The following is a 19806-nucleotide window of genomic DNA, read 5'->3' on the forward strand; positions in this document are numbered from 1 at the left end:
CCCTCTCTTCCCCTTCTTCCTCCCCCCGCCCCCCCTTACATGCACATAGACGGTCAACCCTGTCGTCTGTTCCTTAGGTGCTGTCTACTTTGTGTTTTGAGATGGGCCTTGAGCTCTCCTGTCTCCCCAGCATTCCTGGCACCACACTTAGCTTTTAAAACAAAACAGAAAACAAACAAAGCAAAACAACTCAGGCCCTCAAGCTTTCGTGTGAAACACTGCCAACTGAGCAGTCCCCGGCATCCGGAATAAGCATTTTTCACAGCTTTATGTCGTAGAGACGGGCTGCCTCCCACCACCAGTCTGATTGCTTTGAATGTGTTCCCTGTTTAAAATAAAAAATAGAGTCACCAGGGTGGTCATACCTATCCCCACATTCTCACAGGTGCTGACAGACACGGGAGGCCTTTTCCACACGTCGGCCATCTGCTGCGTGCTGGGCCCCTGAGCAACACAGGCTCATTCTTGTGGTGCTTCTCTTAGACAGGGTGATCACCATTCTTGTGCAACAGTGAGAAAACCAAGATGAAGGCAAACACATCATCAAGGGTTCCTCCAACACAAGTAATGGAAGGCCCACTCTGGCTTTTTGGGGTGAAATAGGAGTTGACTGGAGTGTTTCAGAATAGTTCAGGGACACATGCAGGAGTAGGGCTCAGAGTGGCTCCGGACCAAAGAGCTACTACCTATGGGTAGGCTTGGGGGTGGAGGGAAGGAATCTGGTTCTCATTGTTTAAGAGACAGCTGTCCTTGAAGGCACCCTGGTAGCTGTCTGTGGATTCTGCCTTGGATTTGTAAATGATGGGCTAGAGGAACCTTCAGTGGGAGGCTCTTACCTTGGTTGTGCTGACCCCAGCGCTTGGAATGGCCATGTTCATGAGGATGGCTAAGGAAAACGTACTGAATGTGTGGGTCGGTTCTGAGTCAGCAGTGCAAAGAGCCTGGCTGTGAGTGGAACACCTGGGGTTTAATCCCTCAAGTGCCTTCCCCAGCCCTGCTCTCATCTTCTCACTGTAAAGCGGCAACAGAAAAACCCTATCTGAGAGGAAGGTCTCAGGGATGAAAGAGACCATGCTGCTCAAGGGCCTAGCATATGGCAGGTGCCTCCCGGCCTGGGAAAGTTGGCAGTTCCCTCCCCTGAGGCAGGATAAAGTTAGGGGTAGTTATGACCACTCCTGTTTTACAGATGGGGCTATAGATATATAAAGCAGCCTGAGAGGGCTGTAGCTGTGGCTCACTGGCACAGCTCTTGCCAAACACGGGTGTGGTCCTAGATTCAGCCCCCAGCAGTGAAACAATACTGAGGTTAAGAACTAGCCCCCATGGCACCGAGCCCATTCATGAGTGACCTTGAACTTGAGTCCAGGATTAAGACCTAGACTTCATCTTATCCCATGTCAGTGCATGTGCCCTTCCTCCCCTTGAACATGGCTTAGGTGTGGTTTCTAGATGAGGCTGCCCATCTGCTCTGCCTTCACTTGAGTTCCACCTTCTGTAGAAACAGACCACGAGGGAGGAGCCCCCATCCTGCCAAGGTAGAGCCAATGACAGCAAACACGCATCCAGCTTCTTTGGTGGCAGGAGCCAGGGCTTCTGGGAACAGTCAGCTGTGGAGCCTCAACAGCCAGCCTGCCTTGCTGCCAGCACGGTCCCCACGGTGCAGACGCTGGTGGCACTGTAAATTCATTTGATCTATTTCAGGAAGCAGTTAACTCGATGAGAAAGCCCTGGGCCCCTCGGTGGAGAGTGATAATCAGTCTGATGTCTGCCTGAGGTGCACTCTTGCAAGCTGCATGCCTCTAAAGAGAGACATGGAGTTGGAATGTTGGTTGACACACATAGGCCAGGATTTTAGAGGGAGAATTTTGCTTTGGAACAGCCAACTGGGGGTGAGTCAAAGCTGAGAGTCATAGGAGGTGAAGATGTTGGAAGCAATACTGTGGCGTGTGGGTACGACTGATAGGGACAATGGTTATTCATCTCAGCCTAGAAATGCATAAGGAAGGGGTACAGGTTGTTCGTACTTAACCACAGCTAATTAGGTCCAGGGAACACAAGTAGATCACAGTGGATCTCTTTGGAAGGCTATAAAAGAAATGTCCTTTTTCTACCTCTGAAGAGGGAAGTATTATTTATGACTGGCTAGCCATCAGGATGCAGATTATAGGATCTCAAGTTGGGATGCATTGTGGGCCAGTTCCCATGCAGGCAGGTCTAGCTTCTACCTTTGAGAATCGGGCTGAGGATGGCACTTACAAGGTGGTGTCTGAGTTGGGTTTGGCTTCAGGCACCTTGTCTTCCACAAGGAGCAGAGGCCTCAGGCTGAGAAATAAGCTCAGAACTCGCACAGGTTCTACAGTGGCTCCAGACTCCTCTCGACTTATTTTTGTCTCCACCCTTAGGTAAACCTAAATACTCAGAGATGCGTAGCTGAGTCTCTCTTGACTCATCCCTGCCTGCTTCTCCTGCCTCTTGCTTGGTGCAGTTTTAACTCTGTACAGTTCCCCCAGCCAAAACCTAAGATTTGCAGGGCCCAAGGCAAAAGTACAAAGGGAGCCCACATTCTATTTTCCAAAGTCTTGTATCAACCTACAAAATGCTACTAAAATAGGTTCCCTCCTCCGCTCTGATGAAAGTACCTTTGCACCAACCTTAAGGTTTGAATTTAGAATTCTCCGGCTCCTGAGTGTCTTCCCTGGAGACTTGACTATGCGGGAGACATCCCTGCCTTCAGTCCTTCTTCAACTCTCATCTCTGCTTCTGGTTCACTGCCATGTGTCCCATACTCCATTCAGGACCCAAGCTGGCCGTGAACCTGTCTTTCCTTGATATTTAGGCTCAGTCTGTTTACTGTTTAGTTGATGAGTGGCAGTGTTTAAACCGTTTTATGGTAAAAAGATAAATACACTGAGTGAGGGTAAAGATTGAACGTGGCTACTCAGGAGATGGCGAATTAAGAGTTCAGGACGCCCTGAACTATATTGAGTGACTTCATCCTCAGCCTGGGTAACTGTTGAACAATAAAAAGGAATAAATGAATGAAATAAAAGACAGTGTGTAGTGGAGGAGAGGCATTGGATCTGGTGGGCCGGGTCATGGTGGATTTGGACCGTTGGAGTCATTTGAGTGAATGGATGGAATCTCTGAGGGACAGGATCACCACCAGGCAAGAAGGATGCACTTTGTGGAGGAGGGCACGGTGGTCCTGGGCTAGGTGGAAAGGTTATGACGTTGATCGGGTACGTCTCTGTTTTGCAGGAGGTGATGTTCTGCAGTGGATCATCCAGCGCCTTTGGATCTCTAACCTGGGTGAGGCCTTCACCTACACAGTTGCTGTGCATGAAGGACTAAAGGGGAAACTCAAAAGGAGGCTTTGTGGGAGTCACTAAGAACTGTCGAGTCTCAGCTGCAGAGACGGGACCTTCATGAGTGAAAACAGCCAGAGTCAGAAACAAAGGCGTGGGCCAGGGGGGTGGCTCACTGGGTAAAGTGCTTGCTGTATAAATGTGAGGACATGAATCCAAACCCCTAGCACTCGTGCAAAAGCCTGCACTAGTCTGTAAACCCAGCACTGCAAGTTGGAGGTGAGATAGGAGAGATCTTGTGGCTTCCCTGGCCAGCCACTCTAGCTGAACCGGCAAGCTCCATATTCAGTGAGAGACACTGTCTCAAAAACAACATGGAGAGTAGTAGAGAAAGAGACCTGACATTGACCCCTGGCTTATACACATCTACATGCTCATGCACACAAACTCAAACACTATATGCACATGCATACACAGGCACAGTAAAGAAAATCAAACAAATCTTTAAGAAAAAGAATCTCTGTCTCAGTCCTCAGGTCTTATGCTGTAAGGATGGGGTGCTTTCTTGGAGTTTGGGGGTCAGGGGTTGAGCCATGAAGTTCTGGCTTTGGCCTCACTTTAAATTTTATCTGGAAACTCCTTCTCCCCAGAGGCACAGAACTTGGGCAACTTTATTGTCAAGTATGGCTACATCTATCCTTTGCAAGACCCCAAGAATCTCATCCTCAAGCCTGATAGCAGTCTCTACCGATTTCAGGTGAGCATCAACCTTGACCTTAGGTAACAAGGGGTAGAGCTTACCTGGAAAGCTAGCCAGTTGGCCTTATATACTCAAAGATCAGGAATTTAGAAACGGTACCAAGGGTGAAAGTAGTGTTATCATCCCAGGCTGGAGAATCTATGAGGTCCCAGCCCTGTAGGTAACCATGGTTTTCCTGCTTTCTTTTATAGACACCATATTTCTGGCCCACTCAACAGTGGCCAGCTGAAGACACAGACTATGGTAAATAATTCACTTTCTTGTGTGCCCCTTCTCTTGCCTATCATACTGCTTATTTGCATGCTGCATTTGGGTGACATTTGTCTAGCTGTCATCATGACCTTTATGTCAGCTCACATCTGTATTGGAAGTATCCCTGGAGGCAGGGTTTGGGGGAGGGTGAAGGAACTTAGTTGGCTGAACAGCATTTCTGACTACCCAAGGGTTTTGGAATATGACAGTGATGGAAGATGCTGTTGTTTTCTTTTCCAGCCATCTATCTAGCTAAGCGAAATATCAAGAAGAAAGGTATTTTAGAAGAATATGAAAAGGTACAGAGATATATCCAAGTAGAGTTTTATAATGGAGTAGAATGTAGTCATGAAATATTTATTCTCTTTTCTACATTGCTATATCCATCTATCCATCATTCATTTACTTACCCATCTGTCCTCCATTTATCCTCCATCCTTCCATCATCCACCATTATCCATCCATCTCTTCATTCATCCATCCATCATCTTCCATTTTCCATCCATCCACCTATCTCCTCACCTACATGCACCTACTCACCAATCTATCCATCATCTGTCCATCCATATCCATCTATAATCTGTCCATCCATCCATGCATGCATCCATCTATCTATCCATCCACCTATTTATCCATGTATATCCACCTATCTATTAGCCAATACATCCATCATTTGTCTGTCCACATCTATCCATCATCTGTCCATGCGTGCATGTATCCATCCATCCACCCACCCATCCACTGATTTGTTTACAGCTTACTGAAACATATTCTTTTATATGTATAGCTTCAGTTTTCTTCTGCTGTAACTTAAGCCCCTGCTTCGGTGGTTACTTGGGATACTGTAACTATTCTGTTCCTTTTGTTGCATCCAACTGAGATAACTTAATATACATGGTAACACACATGTATATTATGTGTGAACTTAAATTTATAGTGTGAAAACAATAGAAAGACTTAGTTTTGGCTTAATGAATCAGATTTCCCAAAGAACATGTCAGAAACTTCAGAAGGTAGTTTGGTTTCATTCTATTGCTGTGATAAATATCATGACAAAAACAAACAAACAAACAAGCAAACAAACAAACCACTCTGGGAAGAAAGTTTATTTCAGCTTATACTTCCAGGTCACAGTCCTTTACTGAGGGAAGTCGAGGCAGAAACTGGAGTAGAAACTGTGGCGGAACAATGCTGTTTACCAGCTTTTTCGCTGGCTTATGTTCAGCTAACTTTGTTATGTAGTTCAGGACCATCTGCATGGGAATGGTGCCGCCCAGAGTGGGCTGCGATTCCTATATCAATTCACAGTCCCACCAGACAATGTCCACAGATATGCACCACAGCCAATTTAATCAAGGCAGTTCTTCAATTGAGATTTTCTTTTCCCAAGTGGCTCTAGGTTGTATAAAGTTGACAACAAAAACCAATGCAGTACATGAGGCTGGTTGACATATCTGGCAGAAGACAATAATCTTTATGGGTTTTAATTCTTTAAAACTTGTCCACAGCTACCCATATCCATTTTTTGATTTATAAGCATATGTTAATAGTACAAATTATTAGATTTCATCATGGTAGTTTCATACACTTTTTGATGGCCTTCTTCCTTCCTTCCTTCTCTCTCCCCTTCTTCCCTCCCCCTAATTCCCTCCCTGCTTCATCCTAGTAGGCAAATATTTTAAGCTATACCCTTAGTTCTTTTAAAACTTTTTTTTTTTTTTAACTTTTACACTATCTTACTAAGGCTAGACTTGAACTTATGATCTTCCTGTTTCAGTGTCTTGAGAAGTTGGGACCACAGGCCTATCTTACTTTCTAGATTCTTGAGCCCCATTGTTGAATATATTTTTACCTACACCCTCCACCTCCTTTCTTCCCAATCAGGTTTGGGATACATTTATTTTTAACAAAGCAGATGAAACCAAGGAACGCAAGACCTGTTGCAAAGGCATTTGAGAATTCTGTCTTGCCTCTTTCATGATGCTATGGTGAAACTGTACAAGATGCTGGGCTATGGGGACCCAGGAGTGTCCTTTGCCAACTTGATGTTTGTAGCCTATCCTGTGAGGCTTAATGTCTTCATTTTGTTTTTTATTTTCTAGGAAAATTATGATTTCTTGAATAAAAAAATTAATTATAAGTGGGATTTTGTCATCATGCAAGCCAAGGAACAGTACCGGTGAGTGAAAGTGGTCACAAGTGTTCTTCCTATCTCCTCCTTTCTCCTTCCTGTCTCCTCCTTTCTCCTTCCTGTCTCCTTCCTGTTTCTCCTGTCTCCTTCCTGTCTCCTTCCTGTCTCCTTCCTGTTTCTCCTGTCTCCTTCCTGTCTCCTCTTCTCTCCTTTCTGTTTCCTTTTGCTTTACTCAACTTAAAAGTTTTTTTGTTTTTTTTGGGGTTTTTTTTGGTGTGTGTTTGTGTCTCTCTCTGTGTGTGCTCAGGCTATAAGATTACCTTGTTGATCCTCAAGAGCCAGCCCCCTTATTATTTGAAACTGAATCTCTCACTGACTTGGAACTTTGTAGTTCCAAGTAACCCAGGCTGACTGGCCAGAGAACTTCAGAGATCTGCTTGTCTCTGCCTCTCCAGTGCTGGAATTAAAAATACATGAAACCAGTCTAGCTTTTAAAAAACAGTTGTTTATTTATTTTTATGTGGGTTTTGAAGGAACAGACTCAGATCCTCATGCTTGGCAGGCGAGCACTTTATCAACTGATACATCTTCCTATTCCTCTGTTTCCTTTGATTAGAACCAGCTCATAATGAGCATCTATGTGATTAAAAAGGAAAAAAAAAAAGAGCTGTGCAGGCATCTCCTGTGGCGGGGGAATGGAGTATGAAGTGCAGAATGGGCCACACCTTAGGTCATCTGCAGCTTTGACATGCCATCATTTGCTTCAGGATCCAGAACGACAAGTCTAGGAATTGAAGTGAGAACACAGTACACAGGAGTGAAGGGTTAATTTTGGCTCGTGGTCTTAAAGGGCTACAGTTCATCATGGCAGGGAAGTCAAGGCAGCAGGAGCAGAGAGGCAGCTGGTCTCACTGTACCCACACACAGGAAGCAGGGAGAGATGGATGCTGGTGCCCTCAGCTTGCTCTCTCCTTTTCATTCAGCCCATGTGATGGGGCATCCCAAACTCAAGATGATGTTCCTACCTCAGCTGAACTTTTCTAGGAACGCCCTCATGGCCATGGCCAGAGATTTGCCTCCTAGATTGACCTCCAGTCAGGTTGACATAAAGGCTAACTGTCATGCTCCCGTGGGGCACTAGTAAGAAATCTGTCACTGCTCTTTTAGCCACTGAGATGTTCCTATCTGATATCTGAGACAGAGCAACATCACGGGAACTTCCTAACACACCATTGGTATTTGTTTACAAGGCTTCATTTGGTGTTCATGGGTGCTATCGTGTTTTAAATTGGTGTAGCAGAAATGCTTAGACCCATCTCTTTAAGTTGGGAAACTGAGGCTTGGAGAGGCTTGAAATTGCTCCAACAAGGCCCCTCAGTTGGGCTAGAATGATTCAGTTCTATTCAGTGTACTGTTTTTGTTTGTTTGTTTGTTTGTTTTTGCTTTTGTTTTAAATTCTAGTGGGTTCCAGCGCTAAGCTAGGCCCAGGAACAGAGATGGAATTGTGTCTATCCCTGCAGTCCCCCCACGCCCTCCTCTACTTCTGCACTCTTGAGTGGGACAATCCCAGCAACCCCAGCCCCTTACATAACTCTTTCAGATGCTGCAGCTTAGTGGCTCCTACTTTCCTCCTCCACCAGACCCAGATAAATCTCCCAGTATCCAGACTTCTGGGAAATTCCTCTCCTCTCTTCTGTTCCAGGTGCTGTGGGATGGGGAAATCCTAACAGGCTCTTTTCTTCTGAGACACCGGTTTTCCCTTATCCCCATACCTTAACTCAAAGGATACCTCTGATGTCAGATTTAGGATCCCTCCACAAAACACATGGGCCATGTAAGTTGGCCCATGGAGTAGTGTTTTTTTTTTTTATTATTTTTTATTTTTATGCTTAGCCCTTCCCCCTGTCTTTCCTTCTCCCTTTTCCCTCCTCTTGTTTCAGATCTTCCTTTTGTGGTCCAGCCTCAGAAATTACACATGCTATGCCTGACACCCTATTAGTGAAAGTCAGAACAATGTCCCACTTGGTTCTAAGGGGAGGGGAATTAGATCCCTCCATCCATGGAAAGGGCATGGAGACATTTCATAATCACCTCCGAGATTATCCTTATTTTTGCTATATAGTTTCCATGATGTTTTCTCACAGTATAAACACGCAAGTCTGCACTTACTTCCTGAGTGTTCGTGGAATGCTTACACTAAAAGCTACTCAAAAGGCTGGGGCTGTTTTGGCTCCCACTAATTGGAACATAGTGGGGGATCAATAAATCCATGAATGAATAGAAGGTTAAACAAATGCAATTGTGAAAAAAAAGTCATACAATTAACTAAATGAATTCCTTATTTACTGGCTATTTTGGATTGCATCTGTCACAGCTCTCCTGCTCTCATATAAATCACAGAGTTACTGATGAGCAAAGCCAGAAAGGCCCACTGGGGTCATTAAAGACTGGCTCTATTTACAAGACTGACTAGCCTTATGGAAACCATGCAAACCTCAGGGTGCCTGTGGTCCACCCTCCCAAGGACTCAGGCTGGTTAACCTGGTGGAAAATTCATTCGGTTGTTAATGCGAATGGGGGCAACAGGGTTTATATTTAATTTTCAGAGGAGGTTGGTAAAACACTCTCCTGGAATGGCGTGGCTCACCCATCTGGCTCTCTGGATGCTATTATGTTATTCACAGAACATTAATGGGGAAATAAATCCACCAGCTCTGTCGTGAGGAGGGTGTGTGCGTCATCTCATGTTCCCCGTTGCCTGGGAAAACAGACGTTAATAAATGTGAGCACAGCTAGCCCTGGAAATGAGACTGAGTGGTGCCCTTGATGTGATAATGAATGTTTCTTCCCTTCTGGAAGGGGGGGTTGCCTGGCATCACTTCCTCCTGCGGTGGCAAAGGGAAGATGGTCAGACAGAACAGGATAACGTTTCGCAGTCCCCAGCTGGCCTGAGGAGAAGCTCTGGCTTGTCACCAACACACTCGAGTGAAAGAGAAGGACAGACAGGCAAAGAGAAAAGTAGGGCTTCTAGAGACCGTCACTGCAGCATCATAGTTCTGGTGGGGACTGACACCTGTTGGTATTGGTCACACTATTTGCCACAGCAGGGAAACCAGTCTGAAGCCAGGGAGGTCAAGGGCTGGCCCCCATGGTCATCTCCGCTCACTCCACGGTGGCGCCGGCGACACTGATCTGGTTCTGGAGCTGGTCACGGTGACACCGTCTAAATCACTGCAGCCCAGTACCACGAAGGAGAGGTGGAGCAAGCCCTCAGCTCCCTGAGAGAGAGTCTAGCCTTCAACTCCTCTTTGCTCCAGTTTTCAGTACTTAACAGTGACAAACAAGCCGGAAGGGCCCCACCAAGACAAGGGACCTCACCAAGTTGTGAGGTTGGGAGGTTCCCTGGAGAACTTCTGAGGGTCAAGGGATGACTCATTTGTCCAAAGCCTGATGTTAGCAGAGCTTTGTTGTTTCGTCATCATCCCGGAACTTGTGAATTGTTTGAGCTGATGAAGAAAGTGGTCCAGGTCCAGGTCACCGAGAATGGAGGCTATCTTAGACCAAAAGATGTGAAGCATTGCTGGCCCTGAACAAAGCATTTTTTTTTTTTTAGGACTGGAAAGGAAAGGAACAAAGCAGATAGGTACGCGCTGGATTGCCAGGAGAAGGCTTATTGGCTGGTGCACCGAAGCCCCGTGAGTATGCCTTTCCCTGCCTCTTTTGAACCTCCTCACTCTCCTGTACTTGCTTTAGCACAGCTGCTTCTGGCTTCCCACCCTCTAGGGTTAGAATTGATTAGCCGGAGGGTCTGTGCGGTGTGGCTCCCTGGACGAAGAGGCCTGTGCTGTGTCTTGGTGAGGTCCTTATAGCCTGTCTGTCAGTGTTAAGTACTGAGCAGCCAGAATGGACTCATTTTTTCCTGAGGGTTTGAGCTTTTTGTTCTTGTGGTGGTTTCTTCCTTGGGAAAAGGAAGGAAGAAGAACACTGGCCTCTAATGAGAAAAGTAAAACAAGTGAGGGAGACAGTCTGCAGAGCCAGAGATGGCCTCCAGCTTTGCCTTTCCCTCCCTGGGCCAGGTCAGCAGCCGGAATGGGAGCAAGACAGAAGGACTAAGCACGTTTGCAAGCTTCTCATTGCTTGGAGCACCTTGCTTTTTTGACTTTGAGACTCCCTTTTATTTTATGAATGTTCTGCCTTCATGCATGTGTATGTACCAGGTACATGCCTGGTGCCCATGGAGGTCAGAAAAGGATTTCAGATCCTCTGGTATTGGAGTTACAGATATTTCTACCTCACCAGTGGTGCTGGGGACCGAACCTGGATCCTCTGCAAGAGCATTCAGTGCTGTTAACCACTGAGCCATCTCTCCAGCCCAGCTTCAGGACTTCTAAAATCTCTAATTTGGCTCTAGGAGATGCGCTGTCCAAAATGAATAAAACCTGCCCCAGCTCAGTTAGGAAATGGCAGTATCATTTCCCAGCATCTCACTAGAGTTGTCTCTGCCACCTCGGTTTCCCTCTGGGCTACAGAAAGTGTGAGAGGTGCCAGAGATTCCAGAAAGGGAAACACTCAAAACACATGTTCTTTCTCCTCCTCTTTTATTGACCTTGCATCCTATAATTACTAGGAATGCTCAGAACAGGAAGTGACCTGAGTCAGGAATGGTGCTAAAGCCTGACCGCCCTCCCATCTGAATCTGGCTGGCCTGCCCATCTTCTCTGTGTATTTCCAACAGATTTTTCTTAAGGTGTCGCCACTATGGTATATGGTTTGGATGCTATGTTGCTGAAGGTTCTGGGCTTCCTTCCCAAATAGCTTATTTGGTTTATCTTTGCTTCAGGGGTCCTCTTAGGAAAAAACAACTTTGAGGTACCTGACACAGGTTCCTTGGGGTTGGTTGTGGATGATGGAGCCCAGAGTTCTGGAGCTCCAGTGGCCCTGCTTCAGAGGGAGTGCTAGGGGGAGCTTGTTTTGTGAACGTCACATTGCTTGGGTGTTCTAGACCCGGCTTGTTGATGAGGGGAAATGGTAGGTTCACACTTACTTTCTGAGATGGCCATGTGCCCCATGGCACCGAAACTGCCACCGTGGCTACAGTCCTTGCAAAGTCCAGTGAGGGTTCTCAATGGGCTGCATCAGACTCTCCCGTCCCCTGCCTTGGTTCTCTTATCCAGAAGGTCCAGAGGAAAGAAATGAGTAACAACAGACCACCCAGATTCCCCTTAGTCTTTCTGGCGTCCATTGGAGGACATGATTGAGTGGCTCTTCACAGCTGGGTAAATGATGTACAGAGCATGTGGAATCTGCAGGGCCGCTTTCCTTGTCTCCTCCCATCTCTGTCAACACGATGACATCTCACCTCCATCACCTCCTTCACATTTTACTATTACCATTACCACCACCATCCCCACCACTGTCACCAGCTTCGCCATCACCATCCCACCACTACCGTCATTGCTGCCGCCACCATCACCATCACTATCATTACCACCACCCTGGCTGTCACCACTGTTGTTATCGACACACCAGATCTGAGTTGCAAACTCACATCTTACTGAGCGGTCTGCTTTCTTTACTTTATTTGCTCTTTGCCGTCCCGTGTGGAGCAGTGTTATTTCCTTTTCCTGATAAACACACAGAGGCTTTGGGATGTTGTTCATTGCCCAGATGCACACCTCACTTGTGCCAGAGGATCTGGACCCACACAGTTAACTATGCAGCCCTCTCTCTTAGTCCCCATGTCCCCTTTGCCTCCCATGATATTATGTGGCACTTGGTGTCCTCATGTGTTTTAGTTTGTTTGTAACCTTCCAAGTCACCGGGGCTCCATAACGTAAACATTTATGCTCAAACAAGCCTGGCTACCTTGGTAGTGCTGGGGGCAGGGCGCCCTAGTTTAGAGTGAAGCTTTGATATGCTTGATGCGGTCTTGAAATGCCACGGACACAAAACTGCTCCACTTGTCCGCCCTCCCTCACTGTTGGCCTGCTCAGCTGAAACCCAGGTAGCATTAGGAATGAAGGAGGATCACATCTGGGAGGAGGGCAGACTTCTGCCCCACCTCTCCGGGAATACTCTTCACCTCTCGCTGGCCAGCACAGGGAAGATGGTGTGCTATCCGGGGAACATCTCTGCCTGGAATAGAGCAATCTGTCTGATTGCTTAGGGAGCCATGGAGCCCACAGACTGCCAGACTGTCTCCAGGAGACCCAAACAAACCCCAGCACAGTGGGAAAAGAGCCAGCCGTAGCAAGCCGAGCATTTGGCTGTGTGGATGTGGAGCAGGAGCTCTGTAGACCCACTGAGGCCACCTGTTAGAGGAGAGTGTGACGTGGCTGCAGTTACCAGATGATCTGTTCACTTGCTCATTTGTCTGTTTTTTTCTTTTTCTTTCAATTCCTTGTGTGCTCATACGTGTGTGTGTGTGTGTGTGTGTGTGTGTGTGTGTGTGTGTTTGCTGTTTTGGGGGGCACATGTGTGTATGCATGTAGAGGCCTGAGGTTGATGTCTAGAAACATCCTCTGTCGCTTCTCCATCTCAGAGTCGAGTCCAGAGCTCACTGATGTGTCTCAGTTCTCCAGCTTTCTCAGGTGATCGCCTCCCTGACGTCCAAGGCTAGAATTACAGGCTGCCGACGACACCCGCCTGTCATTTACGAAGTTCTAGAGAACTGAACTCTAGACCTCGGGGTGTGCAGCAAGAGCTTTAATCACTGAGGCGTCTCCCCAGCCCCGCCTTTATCTCTTTCTCCATCCAGGAAATCCTTACTGGGCCTTGACTTCCGGGAAGGGCGTGTTGGTACATGATGGCAGCTAGACGCCATTGAGTCTGTTCTGTATGTATCTGTGAAGAAGGGACATCTGTCTGAGGCTGTGGCTAGAAAATCTTCACCAGTGGAGGGTGGGGTCAGACATGGGTATAGTAGTTGGTCGGTCAGTGAGTTTGACCCTAATGGATCAAAATATAACCAGTATAAATGAAAAAGGAGAATTTTAAAATAATTTTTATGTTAATTATAGGTTATTTACTTTGTACCCCAGCTGTAGCCCCCTCCCTCATTCCCTCCCAATCCCTTCCTCCCTTCCTCATCTCCTCCCTGCCCCATCTCTAAGTCCACTGATAGGGGAGGCCCTCCTCCCCTTCCATCTGACCCTAGCTTATCAGGTCTCATCAGGACTGGCTGCAATGTCCTCCTCTGTGGCCTGGCAAGGCTGCTCCTCCCTGGGGAGGGGGAGATAAAAGATCCTGCCACTGAGTTCATGTCAGAGACAGTCCCTGTTCCCCTTACTAGGAAACCCACTTGGATGCTGAGCTGCCATGGGCTACATCTGAGCAGGGGTTCTAGGTTATAACCATGCATGGTCCCTGGTTGGAGAATCAGTCTCAAGAAAGACGCCTGTGCCCAGGTATATTTGGTCCTTATGGAGCTCCTGTCCTCTCCAGGTCTTACTAACTCTCCTTTCTTTCATATGATTCCCTGAACTCTGCTCAAGTTTTGGTTATGAGTCTTAGCATCTGCTTTGATACACTGCTAGGTAGAGTCTTTCAGAGACCAGGAGGATTTTTTTTTAATGGAGTTAAGGATGACTCCTGATCCTCCTGCCGTTATTTCCTTACCCAATGTATGTGTTGCTTGGGATGGAACCCAGGGCTTCATGTGCCAGGGAAGTACTCTACCAACTGAGCTACATCCCCGGCCTGAGGCATGATTCCTTTTTTTTTTCTTCCTAAGATAGTATTATCTTTATTAAAAATTATAAACATAGCATCACTTATAAAACAAGAGCTCATGAAAAAAAATCATGACATGATCTTTTGAACCAAACTTTTAGGGGTTTTGTGTAGCTTCACTGAGCTACCCGGGCACCACCCGTGGCTTCTGAGGGTGCGGTCGTCAGTCAGGCCTGGCTTTCTGGGGAGAGGGAGTTTTTCTGGCCTTGCATCCTAAGCCAAGTGGTCATGTGAATGAACATTAAGCTAAACAGTCTTCATTACAGCCACGTACATAAACACAGCAAAGAAGATAGCTGCTCTCCACTTCCTGCTGAGGTTGTGCTAAATGCCCCACAGTTGAGAATAATTTAAGGGATATAGAACGTGATGGGACATTGGGAAGCTATTAAAACGATACGGTCGATCCTTCAATAGAAAATAGCCTGAAGTTTAGTGTATTGTAAAACAGTAGGCAACCCTTGGTATATGCTGGTGGTAATTAAGAAAAGAACAGCAATATAACTTTCAGATGTTTGTTTTATGTTAGCTGCTCTCAAGGCAATGGGAATATTTGACTTAGGAGCCAGGATAGGCATACTTCATGATCTCAAGGAACTTACTATAAGACAGTGGAGAAAATAATGACTAAAACTATTATGCAAATGAATAAATAACATACAGAATGCCATGCAAGCTCATAGAAGAAAGAAATCTTGCATCAGACCTGGTGCCAGAGACACCTCCCCGTGGAAGTGACGCTCAAACCAAGCTGTGCTTGGAACGGGCTTTAACTCTCCCACCTAAAACTGTCTCTTCATTTCCTCTTTTTTTACTCTGCCTATAAAACAGTGTGGTCCTTTGTTTATCGGCTCTGACCCATGGAGCGAAAGGGTCTGATGTTTTAGGGAAGCGAGTCTACTCAGGGACTGGTAGAAGGCTGGTGCCACCCTGGAACGGTGATTTCTGTGGGTGTCACCGTAAGATTACCAGGCATTTAGCAAACTGCCTCTTTTGTTTATGCCTGAGGGATGTGATTGACAGGTCCCACCCTGGTGTTCACAGCCTCTCCAATCGAAGGAGAGAGGCTCATAGCCCACACATCCCTGACAGGCTTTCAGTGTGAAGACACCAGGTTGGTAGGCATCTTCTGGCAGCAGCTCAATTAGTTGCCTTTATTTAGTGTGCATTGACAGCCAGCTCTGGGTCATCTTCAATTAAGTATTCACTTGTGGACCAGTAGCTCTGGATAAAGACTATACTAACTGCCTGATAGATGGATGGATGGATGGATGGATGGATGGATGGACGAACGAATGAACAAACCTGGGAGTCTCTCTTACTTGTAAACATCTGGGAAAGTTTGGACAGGACAGTGGTTTGGACTACAGCTTCCTCAACGGGGACTTAAGGGACTGCCACCCACAGAGAGGCCAAGGTGAAGGCACAGCCAGGAAAAGGTGTCTGGCCATCTCCTAGAGCTGGTGAGGAAATCTGCAGGGGGTGGTGGTGATGGGCTAGAACTGGAGAGCATGGCAGAACAATAAAGCTCAGAGGTGGCAGAGTCTGGGCAGAAGAGGTGGCCTTGGAATTGGCTTCAACTATGCGCATAGTACTATTGCTCCCCAGGCCACCTAATTTCTGTAGTCCATGGGGCCAGGTCAAAGGGGCAGCTAAACAGCCAACTCAGGCTTGGAGCAGATGACCCCATGGAGCTGCTGAGGCAACTAGTGCCTGTGAAAAGGAGCTGGGCGGTGGCTGGGGGGTCACTGTCGGGGTGGGCTCTGAGTGTGAAGCATGTATGGGTACATGCAAATGCGTGGGAGCCTGTGAGTGTATGTGTGTGTGTAGGTAGGAATGCGTAAGTTGAGGGTGTGTAGGTGTGTTAGACAACACAGTGTGAAAGTTTGCGTGTGTGTGAGATTCATCTTCAGATGTGCTGCTGGGAGTTGCTCTGTAGCAGACGTAGGGGGAAATCCCCAAAGGCCATTTCAGGCGACATCGTTAGTCTGGTTACCACATCCGTCTGTTTTCCTTTGTATGAGGTTAGGCCACCTTGAGGGCTGTCTGGGGCTTCTGTCTCCTCGTGACGTTTATCATAATTGTCACTCATCTTGTTGTGACTACTAAGAAATTTTCCCCCTCTCCAAGACCAGAAATGACTCCCTATATCTTCGGGGGGGGGGGGGGCGCTCCCAAAGCGGGAGTCTCATGTCACATTCACTAGCCTCAAGATTTAGGGCAGTGTCCAGCGCATTGGTGGTACTGAGCAAGGCCCACGGGTCAGAATGTGAGGATGGGAGCACTGTTTCCTCATTCTCCTCTCATCCACTTTCTACTTTGCTTTTCATCCCTTCCTTTCATAGTCTGTAGGCCCAGTATTTGCCTCTGTGGCAGCCTGCTGAGCTAGGATGCCATATTTAGCAAGCGAAATACAGGGCATCTAGTTTTTAATTAATTAATTAATCAATTAGGTTCGAGTGTGTGAGTGCAGACACACATGTACACACACGTGCGCACCTCATCGGAGGCATAGAGATTAGAGGAAACACCGGGAGCTAGTTTCCTCCTGCCTTGTTTCCACCCAGCGTCTCTCATTTCTGTAGCCATGTTGACTACTCTAGGCTTGCTGGCCTCTGAGCTTCTGGCCAGTTCTCTCGTGCCTGCCACCCATCTCACTGGACAAGGTGCCGTGATTCCAGATGTGCACCACACCTGTCTGGCTTTTCACATGTGTTCTAGGGACAGAACTCAGCTTGTCAGGCTTGTGTGACAAAGCACTTTCACCCACTCAGCCGCTTCCTGGCCTCAGCAACAATTACCCTGCATTAAAATGGTTTATGTCAGAATTTATTGGCTATCAAAATCTATTTTATGTTTTTAGTATAAATATACAGTAAGTGTGAAGCCATTGGAGCTAGGCATGGTGACAGGAGCCTGTAATCTCAGGCTGAGGCAGGAGAATTGTGAATTCTAGATGGATTTGGGCTACACTGTGGAGTTCAAGGCAAGCCTAGTACAAAAAGACTCCATTTCTTACCCTGTAAGAACAAAAACAAAAAACAACAAAACAACAACAACAACAGAAGAACCACCAACCAAGCAGTTTATATCCCAACTCCTCCAAAATGGTTTGGGACATAAATTATTTGTGTTGCTCTGAACTTAACCAGATGTCCTAGATTTTAATCTAGCAGTCCAACTTCTGAACTCAAAACACTTTCAGTGCTGCCGATGGGACTGGATCTGATGGGGAGAGAGCCACAGATGCTGCTGTGAACTCAGCCTCATTAGTACAGCCTCATTGCCTGTACAGAAGGAAGTGAAAAACCTCAGCTGCTGGCCTCAAGGAGATGAGAGAGGCCAAGTGAGATTGGGTGCAGGGTGGGGTTAACTGGAGGAAATGGGAACCGACAGAGATTGCTTTAGCAGGTTTGGTTACACCTTTGTGTGCTCAACCATAAAGGAGTCCAGGCCCTTCATGGATAGCTACTCTCTACTGACAGTGTCACGCTCCATCTTGCTAAATCCTAGAAGTACCTGTCATGTAGGAGGTGTTATCTCTGCTTCTTGGGTGGCTGGCACATCTGGGAAATGGCAAAATCGGGGCTGGAAATTGATAGTGCATGACCCAAAGCACTACTCACTTCCTTCTTCTAACCCAGCCCTGGAAGCGACTGCAGGGGTTGGTGACGGAGACCCATAGAGGGAATCATAGTCCTAGGGATCAATTGCGGTGAAGTCTTATTGAGCCTCAGTGCTATTTATCCATCCACAGTCTATCCTATCTATCATCCATCCATCTACCCACCCATCCATCCACCCATCCACCCACCCACCCATCCACCCACCCACCCATCCACCCACCCACTCATCCATCCATCCATCCATCCATCCATCCATCCATCCATCCATCCGTCTACAATGTATACCACCTGCCTTCCCCCATCTGTCTAGCCATCCCATTATCCTTTGGTAAAAAAGAAGCTTTCATCTGCTCTCCCTCCCTCCAGCCCACCGGCCCTGCCTTCTTATCTCCCACTATGCTGAGTGCTGAGGATCTATAGTAATAGACAGAATAGCCCACAGAAAACTTTCTAACTCATTTGGGGGTTTACACACCCTCACATTTCTTTGTGGGCTAGACCACAAGCCCTTCTCGGCTTCATCTCTCGGTTGGCAGCCTGGGCAGGATCTAAAGTTGAGCAGAAACTGGAGACTTCCTGTGGTGACCCTTCTATTGTGTTCTTCCATTCAGCCTGGAATGAACAATGTGCTAGACTACGGCCTGGACCGCGTGACCAATCCAAACGAAGTTAAGGTAAACCAGGTATGTCTGCTGCGTTCTGGACAGGGTCTGGGGTAGGTTCTGAGGTTGGGAAGGTATTCACATGTGTATCTGTGTCTGTGAGGAATGTTATATCTTCTTGGAGACTGCTGCTGCTATCAGGGTCCGATACATGGCTGTGTGGTGTTGGAGTCGGAGGAAGAGGAGGCCATGGCAAGGGTCCTGGGTAGAGAGTGTTCACAGCAAACAAATGAAGGCTCTAGGGCAGGCCGTATGATGTCTGAGGCATTTCACGCTTTAAAAAATCTAATGAGATTTCCAACCCAGTGTACCATTGTTACAGCTTGTCCTCAAGGCATGAGTGGGCACCTGGAAGGGTGTGTCTGACTAGGAGGAAGACGGCCGAGCAGAGGGGGAGAGAAAGGAGCAGGATTTGGCTAGTACAGTAGCACTGTGGTGTGTGGAGAGGGACTGAGAGCCTCCAGAGAGCATCACCAGGGGCATCATTAGGGACTCTTGTCCAAAATGACCCTTCCTTGGATACAGTTAGGGCACATCAGCCAGCTTCCAGCTGCCATTCTCCCAGCAGCCTCTTCCACGTTTTCTTGTCAGATAGCAGATCAGTGCCAAGGTCTTTTAGGCTTAGTTGCTATGGAGACAGATTCATCGAGTAAAATACAGAACTCGGGTGGGAGTTGTTTTTTTTTTTTAATGGATAATGTACTGCTCTGGAAACCTCTCCTGTGGAGGAGGGGGAGAAGAGGCAGCGAGCGCGTCATTGTCTCTGACATGGGTGGGATGTGGGGACTGACTGAGGCTCAGTGTGTGTATGTGCATGGGGCATGGGAAGGCGAGAACACGGCCTTCACGTGGTCAGTCTGGGAGAGTAGCCATGGAGCTGTGGTTGGATGACTTCTGAGGAGGGTGGCCAGTAGGCCCTCTCGCCGAGGGCACATCTTTATGCCACCAGGACGGAAAGAGCTCTGCCTTCTGGCTTTCAAGAAGCCTGGTGTGGCAGCTGCTGCCATGCTCTGAGCGGATGTGAGGCGGAGCCCAGGCTAAGGGGTGGTGGGTTCTGCATGGGCTGTGCCGTCTTTGCCGCACACTCACCTCTCCCTTTCTCTCTCACCAGCTCTCTTTCTCGTGTGTGTGCTCGAGTGCTGGCCACTGTGGAGCAGTAAGAAGAAACAGCGTGCCAAGCCACCCTCCTCTCTCCAGCTTCACAGTGCCCACCACATCCCCTGTGCAGGGAGGAGTTGGGGCTGGGGCTGGGTGTCATGGCAACAGGTGACCCTATTGCCCCTTTTCCTGCTCTGACAGGAGAGGGTTACAGAGAGCTCGGAGACTCCTCTGTGAGGTC

General features: G+C 47.5%; 1 protein-coding gene across 2 annotated transcripts in view; it reads left to right on the forward strand.

Annotated features, from left to right (window-relative positions):
• The window catches only part of Rgs9 (regulator of G protein signaling 9), a 68978-nt gene that overhangs the window by 15985 nt on the left and 33187 nt on the right, over window positions 1-19806 (forward strand). Inside the window, exons 3-9 of one of the 2 annotated variants that reach the window (XM_060386499.1) lie at window positions 3259-3309; window positions 3956-4062; window positions 4257-4308; window positions 4558-4616; window positions 6420-6496; window positions 10062-10143; window positions 18417-18488. In XM_060386499.1, the coding sequence (XP_060242482.1) occupies window positions 3259-3309; window positions 3956-4062; window positions 4257-4308; window positions 4558-4616; window positions 6420-6496; window positions 10062-10143; window positions 18417-18488 (500 nt within the window). The remainder of the gene's footprint in view (window positions 1-3258; window positions 3310-3955; window positions 4063-4256; window positions 4309-4557; window positions 4617-6419; window positions 6497-10061; window positions 10144-18416; window positions 18489-19806) is intronic. The other variant, XM_021647725.2, reaches the window with a different exon arrangement.

The sequence above is a fragment of the Meriones unguiculatus genome, chromosome 7 (assembly GCF_030254825.1).
Source record: "Meriones unguiculatus strain TT.TT164.6M chromosome 7, Bangor_MerUng_6.1, whole genome shotgun sequence".
In the NCBI taxonomy this organism is placed as follows: domain Eukaryota; kingdom Metazoa; phylum Chordata; class Mammalia; order Rodentia; family Muridae; genus Meriones; species Meriones unguiculatus.